At 32.7% G+C, this 13,103-nt stretch overlaps 1 protein-coding gene across 6 annotated transcripts in view; it reads right to left on the reverse strand.

Moving 5' to 3' along the window:
- The window catches only part of LOC118198910 (uncharacterized), a 48,024-nt gene extending 35,597 nt beyond the window's left edge, over positions 1–12,427 (reverse strand). Inside the window, exons 1-3 of one of the 6 annotated variants that reach the window (XM_035370694.2) lie at positions 12,285–12,427; positions 8,832–8,953; positions 388–2,601 (exon numbers count right to left, since the gene is read on the reverse strand). In XM_035370694.2, coding sequence (XP_035226585.2) covers positions 388–2,601; positions 8,832–8,897 — 2,280 coding nt within the window. In that variant the 5' untranslated portion in view covers positions 8,898–8,953; positions 12,285–12,427. The other 5 variants (XM_035370698.2, XM_035370696.2, XM_035370697.2 and 2 more) reach the window with 5 other exon arrangements.
- Positions 12,428–13,103: the final 676 nt, after the last annotated feature.

A 13,103-nucleotide genomic window follows, 5' to 3' on the forward strand; every position in this document is an offset into this window, starting at 1 on the left:
GATTAAAAAACTTTAGAAGTGACTACCAATTATTTTCCAGCCAAAATAAAGAAAAACTTATTGCTTCCATTTAACAGCAATGCTAGCCAATCCTTCTGCACAAGTAAATTGATTTCAGGTGTTAAAAAATGTAAAAACCTTTTCAATATTAATTAGAAATAATATTTTTGTAGCCTTTTTATTTAAACATTTTTTCCAGATAATCACAAGAAATCTTAAAGCAGATAAATAAATTAATAACCTTTTACTCAGGTACAAAACCCTTTTCAAACCTTAAATGAATAACTACAAACCAGCTAAAACTGAAATGCAACATTTGACTAAATATTAAAAAATACGCACAGATATGTACACCAATATTAAAAATATAATGCACAGATAACTTACCTTCTCAATCAAATGCTTTAATGATACTTCTGACCGATCGGTAATTCTGAAGAGAGAAGTTTTGTAAAAGGTAACTATACCTTTTAAACTGTCCTCAGGTTGGCAAAAATCACCCTTAAAACCAAGAGCATCAAGACTAGGTTGCAACACACTAATAAAAAATGGTTTTGCTACTTGCTGCAAACAAATTACATGAGCATTGAGATTATTCAACTCATTCAAAATTTTGTCTTTCTGCAAATATGGATCATAACTCGGACTTCCCAAATTGTAAGAAACGAAACCAAAAGTCTGGTCTTTAACAGCTTGCCGGACAGTTTCAGTTATTTTACAGTTTGCAACATATTTACGGCCAGGTAACAAATAATACTGGTCAGGAGGTGCAGTGGTGTTATTATGTATATCATTATGAGCTCCATTAGCCTTAGGAGATGGATCTTCTTTATGTTCTAAGATAACACTGGAAGTACTATGAATAACATGAGCTGGAGGATTTGTGACTGTCACACCTTCCGATCCATTCACTGGTACGTCACAGTTTGATTCCTTGGAATGTGAAATGATTGATGGAATTGTACTTCCTGCAGAAGGAGGAGCTGAAGGGGATATATCTGGCTCTGAAGGTTTGCTTTCAGGCAAGAAAGAACTATCATTTTTCACAGCATCAACACGATTTTTTATATCTACATTACTTTCTGCTTTATCTACAATTTTTTCAGGTTCAGAAGGAATACCAGAGATCGTTACAACTTTTGGTTCATCAGAATTATCATCTATCTGCTGGCAACTCTCAGAAGATTGAGAAGAAAGGTCGATATCATCTCGTTTTTCATTTCTTTCTATGGATTCTTTTGTATCAGGAACTTTTTCTTCTTTCTGATCTTTGGAATCTTGAGAATCTTCTAAACCAGATGATAGAGAATGTTCTGCTCTACTTTCTTGTTCTGAATCAGAACTATGCATACTTTCATCTAAATTTTCAGAACTATCAATACTTTCCTGCTTATTTGCAGCACTCAGCTTTTCTTTTGCTAACGAAAAGATAGCCTGATCTTTATCTTTGCGATCTTCTGGTTTATCCTCACTAATTTTAACCTCTTCAACTTCTGTTTCATTTTTAGCAGGAGCCTCAATTTTCACTTCTTCGGAATCCGACTCATCTACTTCCATTGGCTCTACAGACTGATCTTTGTCTGTTTTGTCCTCTTTCACTTCCACTTTAGTCTCAGGTTCAGTTTCTTTCTCATCCACATCCTCTACTCTTTTGTCATCATCAGCTTCAATTTTGTCATCTTCTACTGATTCTGTTTCCTTCATGCGTTTGTTGGATGCCTCAGAAGTGCTAGCTCTCTTTCGCTTTTTACTACCTTCAGTCTCACTTTTTACATATTCCTCTACTTCTCCTTCATCTTCTTCTTCTTTAGAGACAGGAGTTACTTCAATATCCTCTTCATCCTCCTCTTCTTCAGTGTAACGTTTAGCTTGCACTCTACGTGACGGCCTCTTTTTAGGAGTTTCTTCTTTGTTAGAAGCCGCACGAGCACTCCTTCTTGATGGTTTTGGTTTTTCTTCAGCAGCAGGTTTTTTCACTTCTGCAGCTTCAGTTTTTTGTTTTTTACTTCTAGCAGATCTAGGTGCCTCTTTCACAGGAGTTGTTTTACCTCTTCTTCCTGTGACAACAATTTCAGGTTCTTGACTATCGTCTGAAGCTTCAAAACCTTCATCTTCTTCCTCATCTGCTTTTTTCTTTGTAGGCTTAATTTTACGACCCCGAGCACTTTTAGCTTTATCTTTTGCTCCACGGCCTTTTGTAACTGCTTTGACAGGCTTATTTTTCCCTTTCTTCTTTGATTTTTCATCAGATTCTGATTCTTCAAACTCTTCACTACTTTCAAAGTTTTCATCATATTTTGGAGTAGCTGCTTCTTCTTCACCATCACTTTCTTTGTAATTGACACGGCCAGTACTCCTTCGAGTAGACTTTACACGAGTTGCAGGAGATTCAACACCTTCTCTTCCACTCCTATTACGGTTATCTGAAGGAGATGCACTCTCTCTGCGTGAACTGACACTACTCCTACCTTTTGGAGTTTTTGAGTCTGCAACTGAAGCAGCAGTTTGAGCAGCCGTTGAACTACGGCGAGACCTTGTAGCATCTCTCCCAGAAGTTGGTTCTTGTTTAGTTACAGCCCGACCAGACCTCCGAGGTGCACCCTAAAAATATAAATAAATATACAGCATTTGCTAATACTAATATGAATAAAACTTATCAAAGTAGTTATGAATATGTAAAAAAAGAAACATCTAATTTATAGAATGTTTAACAATTTGCTGATATCAAGAAGATTTATCACATGCAGGCAACTCTAGCTATTTTAGTAATGAAAAGCAATCAGCATAAAAATATATATGACAAATATTTCTCTATTTTTGTACATCAATAAACTGCTAGATACTTTAATAGCATCTACAAGTTTTAAGAGGACCAGATAAAATATTTACGTATTAATAATAATAAAACATTAGTCAGAATTTCTTCCAATAGATGAAAAAGTATTTAATGCATTCTCAAATAGATACATAAAATTAAATAACATATATATAATTAAAAAATTACACACAAATTTATGTATATCCATTCTCAGGCTAGAATTACTGAAACTTTTAAAAACAGTTCTAGTTTGCTGGATTTATTTTACAATACACCAGGCATTAACTTCAACACATGTAAAACTTTAACAAAATAATTTTTAATACACATAAAATAAAATTAATAATATGTCATTAGATATAAAAAAATTAAATATTAAAATTTAGCAATCAAATATAAGTTTTTTTTTTTTTTTGTTGTTGTTGTTTTTGTTTTTCATAAAACGCTTCGTGTTAATGTTTAAAGTATCTCTATAATTTATTAAAACACATCCGAATAGAAATTAATTAGAAAAATTATATTGAAAACGACTAAAAAAATAGAATTTGAACAATTTAAGTTTCATTCAAGGTTAGTTTTTTTAAGAACTTCTCAAAACTTTCTTCATAGCATGTCTTTCCCCCCCCCTCTGATATTTAGTGACCAATAATTCTTCAAGACTATATTTGAATGAGATTATCTAAATTCAGAAAAATTAAAACTGATATTTTGAAATACAGTTAAATTTCGCTTCGCAAGCACCTCAGATAATTACTGATTTGCACAAGCAGAACAAAATGAGAAGGCGGGGGGGGGGGGAAGACTCCCTTAACTGTTCCCAATGGGCAGAACCGCTCTCTCAGGACACTGAGCTATACTTTTGAAAAAAAATCTAAACTCCAAGAAGGACTTGTGTGATCGCTACGAAATTTGGTATGCAAAAACATCTTGATCAAACATGCAAATGATTAAAGTTCCAAGGCAATGAACAGAGACTGTAATCATAGTGCACTTTTCTAATGTGCAATTCGCAAAGTATAAAACCAGTAACAGAGGCGGAAAATTTAACTTTTTTTGTTGTTGCCATTGTAATTCCGTAAAGAAGCAACTAAAGATGCCATTACGACGATATCGAAAACCTTACAGACAACTAATCTTCTTCGAATGTGGTTGCATTCTAGGGTTGCGTAAAGCTGGGTGGTCATACCGAGCAATAGGCCACCACCTGCAGTGTACATACGCTGCTATGTAAAGACGTTGGCAGCAATGGTTGCTACACAGAAATTGCTGACAAAATTAAGGCTCTGGAAAGCCAAGGAGCACAAAGGCGAGGCAAGATAATGATTATCCGCCAGGCCCGAACCGCTCCAACGGTATAATTGTGGACTATTCAATGCACTATAGCCATGTGTATACATCCCGTGGTACCATCCACAACCTTACGGTGCTTGTCTGAGAGGGATTACGCTCACAGAGGCCTGTGTCGTAGCCGATCATCGTGGCTGCCATCAGACTGGCATTGTACAGTGTTCAGCAATGAATCCCGTTTCACTCTTGAAGCAGATGACCACCGTGTTCATGTCTGAAAAGGACGGGGCCAGCGGTCCCAATCAGCCTTTGTTTTATAAAGGCATACAGCCATAACCCCTGGTATGATGGTGTGGGGCGCTATTTCTTATGACAGCAGGTCATCTTTAGTCATCCTCTGTACATCTTTCACAGTTCAACAATATGTTGATACCATCCTGCGGCCAGTTGCATTAGACTTCACAGCACGTCATCCTGGGGCCATTTTCCAACAAGATAATGCCAGGTCACATACCGCTTGCATATCTCTGGACTGCCTCCATGTGGTTGATACTCTTCCTTGGCCAGCAAGGTCATCAGACCTTTCACCAATCGGACATGTCTGGTACAAAATAGGCCGCCAGATTCAGACAACACAAAATATTGCAGATCTGGAGCGACAACTGATGAATGCCTGGCAGAATGTGTTGCAGGATGACATTAGGAACCTCTACCACTCCTTGCCTTGACGAATTCAAGCATGCACTACCGGGCCATTGTGAGCCGTGAACAGGTACTATGACCTTGATTTTTTAATCATTTTATTATCTGTGTATGAGCTATACACATATTCAATTTCATTAAAAACAACCACTTCCTTCATGGCACTTTGATTTTTTTGCAAAAGAGTGTAAAAGGATGCTTTGTCTTGTGTGTTTCATACTGCTAAACCTGTCTTTGGAAAAAAAAAATTAAATTTGTTGCTCAATTGTTCCAAATTCTTAGTACATTACGAGCACTCATAGTTATCAGAATTCATTTTATAACTTCATCATTAAATTATCCAATTACAGATTTCATTCAACTCAACACATTAATAAAAAATTATTAGAAATCTTTCTTAGAAAAAAATCACATGTATACTTTTTGACTAACTTCAAATAAATATATACAGTCAAAAGTCGTTAATTCGGACACCCATAATCCGGAATGATCTATAATCCGGACCTCAAAGCTAAAAACTTTCTGCGCATGCGCCACGTTGACACATGCGCATAGGTGTTTACGCGTGCGCGTAAGACCTTTACGTGCACGCGCATATGCGTGTGCGCAAGTACAGAATACGTTTTCGCTTGCGCGTTAACGGACGTATAACGCATAACGGACGAAGCTAAAATTATACAATTATCTATTTCAGTTAATGTTGATGCTTGCGTTATTCCTTAATCTTCGAATTGGATGCAGCTTATTATTTTTTGCAGACTGTAAGAGCAATTTTAGAAAAGTCTTTCGATTATGTCAATTTCCGATTCTGGAGCTCCCAAAGGATCTACAAAACGAAAGTATGTCTCAATGTCCGTCCAACAAAAAGTGGAATTGCTGCAAAAAATGGATAAAGACATGAAGAAGGTGACAGAGAGGTTAGTGAAAACGAAAAAATTTCGATTGACAAGTTAGTCGGTATTCTCGGCACAGCAATTACGGGACTTGAACAGCGGAGCTTTTTAACTAAACAAGAAATTATGTCTTTATAGAATTAAAGAGAAAGTATTATCACATAAAACGAAACAACTTACATTGAAAGAAATGTTTAATAAAGTAAACAAATAAATATTAAGGTTCTTTTTTTGTAAATTTTGATACCCTTTAGATCATAATTGTTCTTTATTTCCTAAAATACGGTTTCATATTTTTAATTTTAGAATTTGTGCATGCCATCTTACGAGATTTAAACTGATGATCTATAATCCGGAAAAATCGATAATCCGGAATCGCCGAAGTCCCGACGAGTCCGGATTAACGACTTTTGACTGTATAAACAAGTAAATATGCCCATATTAAAATCACTATAACTATCACTTTCTAATTCTGCACAAATATCACCACTGTCTTCAGTGCCAAAAAAGGATTAATTTATCATTTGCATACACACTTCTGTTAAATAACATTTTCGTTTTGCCATTTAGGTGTAAAAAATATTTTGCTTAATGATACAAATTATTCAACTTTACAGTAGAAAAAAATTTAAGAGCAATAAATAGAACCTGTAAACATAGAACATCTACTCAGATATATCACACACACAAATAAGGGGGTGATTCTGAAGCATGGAGAACAGGTGCATTTTTTTATATCAACTGATACAGTTAAACAGCCACGATGAAACAAAATACAAAAATTAAAAAAAAAAAAAAAAAAAAAAAACACTGCTTAGGAATGAAGCTGGACACATTTTCCTTTTGATAAATTTGTGTATAACAGACATACAGCTACATCTAGGGACAACAAAACAATAAAATGTTCTACCCAAAAAGTCATACGTGGTATGCCTGGATACAGTGAATTTAAATGGTTATTCATATATGACATACCTGGCTGTGAGATAACACTTCCAGAGAATGCACGACACACCTAGGGTTTCCACCTATCCTGGAATTGAGTCGTGGAAATTAAAATCTCCCGGCTCCCGGAAGGAATTTAAAATAAATATTATTCTCTCAGAATATCAAGTTTCTCGAAAATAACGACACAATGCAAACGGACAGAATGGCTGAAAGCATCGAAAATCGCATGATTGCGCACAGAAGCCAAAGAATGTCTACGTCAATACATATTCTTTGCAGCAGCGATCTAAATCGCTTATTCAGCTAACCTCTTACTGTTCCTTGTGAAAACTGTGTTCAGACACATTATTGTTCATTATTTATTTATTTATGTGTGTGTAAAGTCTAAGATTGCTTATACATTTGTCCTCAAAGTAAACAAACAAAAAAAGAGTTAAACGCCACAGTAGTGTGAAGCAAGAACAAAGTATGAGCTAACTGATATAACATGCACATATAACTGGTCTACATCAATGATTTGAACTGTTCTCAAAACCAATGATAAGATGAAGGAGATTCTTTAAAGGGTGTTCTTAAAAGATGTTCATGTTTTATTTAAAGGACGTGTATTCTCAACGATGTTAAAATATTGCACCTTATGTGCATCAACGAGAAGCAAATGCAAGGCGATCTTATAAACCAAAACATAATTTTTGAGAAGGCGAAGCCATTTTTGCCACCCTCATTAAAAAGATGTCAGGATCATCAACAGAATTCATGGCAAGGCATGTATGGTCCGAAAGAGCTGGCATCTACAGTGTTACGAGGTATACAGAAGCAGCAATCTCAAACATAAAAATCATCCAAGAACTTTATTGGTGTTTTCAAGAAACTTCTGAATTCTGAGAGTTATCTGCCAGAGCACATTTTAAATTGTAACACAGGAGTAGGCATTGGCGGGCTAGAAGCCAATGAATGATCATCTCATTTTCATTCTGCAAATGCAAGTAGCGGTTTGAAAATTAAACTTCTCATTTACCATTGGGTTACTTATTTACCGTCACTTCTCATTTACAATCTACGAATTTTCTAGAAATATAAGAAATATAAAGTCCAGAAGAGCAGGTTAAATGTCATGTGGAGATGACCTCAACAAGTGACCTTTTCACAGACTGGATCAATGAAGTATTTGGTCCATCTGTGAAAAAAAAAAAAAAAAAAATGCTTCAGATCACATCTTTGCCACTTGGGATTTTGTTGGTTATGAACAAGACAACTGCACATCTTCCAGGGCCAAAGGATTACCTCCTTGAAAAATTTAAAACTAATCAAGATCCAGTTTCTGTAATCCGTGAACCTTTCAACACCATTCCTATTCAGCTTATTTAAACAACTTTCTTGTAAAAAAAGATGCATTAAAATAACAAATTACATTATAAATCTTTTTGAGTATCCGTTTTGGAATGAAACACACTGTCCTATTTTACATCGATAGCTATGGAAAAAATTTCTTCTTTTAACGAGTGCTTTGCATTATGAGTAACACTCGAGAACAAATTATGCTCGTTAGGCAATGTTTCACTGCGTATTAGGAGCCTGGGAAATAATATGGAAGACAAGGACTCTTCTGGTTTTAATGGGATGGCTGGATAGATGAAATTTTCTTCGCAACATTTTATAACAGAATAGCATTTATTTTATAAAAATGAGATTAGTATCCACATGAATTTTATTTATTTATACATAACATTATTTTTACTGTTAATAAATTTTTCAACTTTTTTAATTTACAGTAATTTTTTCATATTGCATTACACTTAGTCTTGCATAATTCAAATTTACACATTTCAAAAACAAGTGCATATTAGTGCACACAGGAAGAAAAAGGCCTTCAAAATGCATACGTATTCGAAAAATCGGCCTTTTTTTAAGAAACTATTACGCAGAAATACATTTTAGTTCTTTTCATTAGGCATCTGCCATGCCTTTTCAGCACCTGTGGAAGAGAAACACGTCATCTGGGGACCAAACCATTTGTTGATTCATGCACACACACATACAAATGTGTAGCAGGCACATAATGGAAAAACACCCAAATGTTAAAATTATGTTTTATAACAAGTTTACCATATAATCTGTGATTAAAAGAGAAAATAAATATGAAATTTAAAACAAAATATTAAATATACATAATCTATTCTTACTGCTTCACTCTTGGTATCAGCAGCAACAGCATCTTTTTTGACAGCTTGACTAGTTTTACGAGGCATTATAGAAGATCTTCATACACAACTGTAGAGGATATATTTATTTCAAAATCTGAAATCTAATAATACATAAAAATCTTGCATTACAGGACAGAATATATTTAACACACAAAATGTTATTTAATCGAATACAAATTTTAAAAATAGCAAGCATGACATAACTCTCCCAACACGGTAATTCAATTCACTTGCGAATATTACAAATATTTTCACTACATCAAGAACTTAAAACTGTAGCTATTAAGCATAGATCGAGGATTCTCAACCGGTGGTACGCAAAGAAGCAAAGTATTTTTTAACTATAAGATTCAAAAATTATAACAAAACATTCTAATTGAGTTTTTTCTCTAACATTTGTAAATTTATGCGATCTGAGCTTTGTTCAAGAGTGGTGGTGATAGTAGTACTTTGTAATGGTGGTACTAAAGGTTTTCAATTTTTGTTTCGATTGTACGCATTAGTCAGAATAGTCAGAAGGTTGAGAACTGCTGGCATAGATAATTTATTATTTGAACAGCACAATCGTATACTGCGATTGTTTTAAGGTTCAGCTCCTCTTTATTACGTTGCTTTCTGAAATATTTTTTTCTGTGTTTTAATTATTTCTAAATTATTAAGAAATATTTAAATAAAATGGTCCTTATATATTTTGTATTAACCTTGAAGGTTGACAGATATCTTGCCAATCTTTTAAGTGGATGTTTTAAGGAACAGACTTTTACTTATTTAGTTAGGCTATTGAAATTAATAGCTCTGGCACCCAAAATTGCCTAACATTTAAAATCGCAACAAAACAGTCATCTTTCTGAACTAAACACAATATAAATTCCCTTAAATATAAATCTAAGTGGTGTCAGGATTTTCAATGTTCGTAGTATGCACACCAGTATAACTAAGTCTGTAACTTTGAAATTAATCCACTGCTTGCTAGTTACACAGCAACAGGTTAAAAAAATATTATTAATCCCCCCCTGGAAAAAGTGCAAGTGACAAAGAAATTAATTTTTTGGAGGATTGTTTTATTTGTTTCAGGCATTAAATGCAGATATACCTGATAAACTCTTTTGAAAAGGTTCACAAATTAAGTGCCAATTTTGTGGTTATGTTTACTGATTGTTTATTTGTGCTTATATAAAAGACATGGCCAAAAAACTGCTAAAATATTTTATCACTTTTATGCCACTAATTAATAAATTATACATAATATTATACATAATTAATAAAAAACCTATAATACAAATTATAAATTAAGTATAATGTATATAATGTATATTAATATATACATTTTAGTACTACCAAACTAGAAGTTTAATTACTTTGAAAATTTCACTGTTTAGTAACTATTTAATAACTTACTGATAATTAAAACGTTGAACAAACAAAACATTTTATTAAAAAGGATAAGAGGATATAACTTTTCCAGTCTCCCCTTTTATGAATTTGATGAAATTCTATTCTAATTTTGTTCTCTTCTTACCATGCTCAGAACAATACCAAGATATTTTTTTAAAAACAATCTTTCAAATGGCTGAAATCTAAAATTTCAAATTTAAGGGCAAAATTTGCAACAGATGTCAAATAAAAACTCTTAAAAATCTACTATAAAAGTTACAATAAAAATTAAAGAAATTTTCTCAAGCATCTTTCAGCCACAATTGAATCCCTCAATTTAAATTCTTTTCCTCACAGAAAACTTAACTTGGGCTCGGCTTCCTTATTTAAATGCTGCATTATATTGATGTACTGATTTGAACTTTTGTAAATTATACACATAAGGGACAAATACTGGAAAAAAATTAATATGCCCCAGTAACAATTTTATTTCACTTTATATCAAAGGGAAGAATCATTTCACCACTGCAATCATATTTGTAGATATCAAAAAATGATCACATATATTTAGATTATCATTTCTACAGCTAGATCTAAATAAAATAACATGGCTGAAAATTGCAGATTTTTGGAATAATAATAAAACATAAATGTTCATATATTTTAAGGTACTCTTCTGTTATTGGGACTGGATTAAAAAATGTACATATGTATGTGCATATATGTGCATGTAGACAATTACATTCATAAATACATATGTATATACGTATTCACACATGCATTATGTATGTATGAACAAATATATACATTTCTGAACCAGTTACCTTTAACAGAAGAGTATCTCTTCTAAAAATAAATTCCCATCAACTGTTAAAATTGTACTAAATAATTACTGCACAAAAACTTTGAAAACTTTTTATTCCAATTACATATTTAATATAATTATAATAAATGAAACGCTATATTAAGAATATAAAACATTACTCAACATAATACAGACAACTTACGTCATTGAAATTTTACCGATACAGTGACAGCCTTTGCGTATAATATTAAAAGAAATTTCAATGTTTTATACAACCCAACATTGCAAACTACAAATTAACCATTAAATTAAATAATTTTAAAATATTTCCATAAAGTAACATCCGATTATAGTTAATTTATTTAATTAAAAAGAATGCAAAAAGTACGTTAAGTCACTGAACGAAGGAGGCAAGCCAATAAAATAACGTTTCATCTCGAAATGTGTATCAACAAAGTGCATAATACACGAACACCTTAAATTCCCAACAAACACACGCTCAAAAACTCGCCAACAGTCGCCAAGCGTGATACAACGAGTCATATATTATAACTTGGAACGAGTAAAAAAAATGTTACTACAACTGACATTCCTCTCATTTCTAAAGTTTAATAAAAGGGAATACGTTTGAACAAACCAAATAAATACCTTAATGCAATGCAAAAATCTTCTGATCATTCGCATCTCTCTACAATAACACCGCCATTTTCAATTACACACTCTCAAGCACACAACAAAATTTGAAACACCAAGTAAGCAAAGATATCATCTATATAAATACCATTTGCTTATGATTGTCACATAATAAATATTACAAAAAAAGATTATTTAATCTAAAAAAAAAAGTATTTCCTTCATTTACAGCCCAAACATTTACACAAAAATTTAGGCCTAATAATAACAATTGCTAATACAATACAGAGCCACAAAACATAATATCGCATACAATGAATATCAAGAAAACATTACTCTTTAAATTTATCTATTAAAACAGAAAACGAGATTTCAAAAACATCTAAAAATTTTTCATCCAACTGAGAGAAAATGATAAATCAAAATATTTACTTACAAATACCACCTTTCTCCCTTAGATTTGAACTTACGCCACACAGCGATCGCTGCGCCGTTATTCGTTAAATTTTGAAACGGTGCTTTGAATATTAATAATCATAGCATATTATGTACATGAATAGTATACGTCAAGTTTATTTACGATTAAATTCACATTCAGAAATTAAAAGGATTCAACTCACTTGAATAAATCTAGCAGTTGAACGATTCTTCACAAGTACCGTAAGGGTGACAACGCGAAAAATAAAAGCTATTTAACGGTAGCGTATGTGCATTGTATAAGTGAATCTGATTGGATACAGAGAATAAACTGATAAGTTTTGAGGCAGAAACCTTCCTTCGGATAAGAAATGGGGAAATGAGATAGATGCCTTCCTTTCTGGAATATAAACATTTAAATTTGTCTTCAGATATCTCTTTGCTTACTGAAAAAAAATGAAATTATCCCAAAATAATCTATTTTGAGAAATTAAATAAAAGTATGTAGTAAACGATGGAGAAAGAAAGTAGATAATTTGAACAGCATATAAACAAATTTTAGTCGGTCTTAGGACAAACTTGCTTTATTTTTCTGTTAAGGTTTCCTTTAATAATTTTTCTTTTTCCACCAAAAGGTTAAACATAGCGGAATCTGAGTCTATAATAGTAGCTTTTGATAAGCCAGTAGAAATATTCTAGTCAAAAATGAAATAAGATCTTGTAGTATAGGAGGATCACGATAGTAAAAGCTTCAAGTGGACAGATACTTAAATATTTCTGAAAAACTGTTTGCCTTGTTTTATTATTTTTAAGGCATTGTGAAAACTTTATATTAAACTCTGGTGCCTTAAAGAATAATTTATTATTAAAAACCATCAAAAACATAAAAAAATTTAAACCTTTATAAAATTTCTAAAATAAAGAATTCTGTTTCAGTTACTCATATAAATGGGTATTAGAAGCATCATTTCTTTAATTACAACAAGGCCGCAAATGTTTCTAAAAATTATCAGTTGTACTAA

This window comes from Stegodyphus dumicola, chromosome 1, assembly GCF_044657685.1.
Source record: "Stegodyphus dumicola isolate Sdum_Otavi_A_Nest chromosome 1, ASM4465768v1".
Taxonomy (NCBI): Eukaryota; Metazoa; Arthropoda; class Arachnida; order Araneae; family Eresidae; genus Stegodyphus; species Stegodyphus dumicola.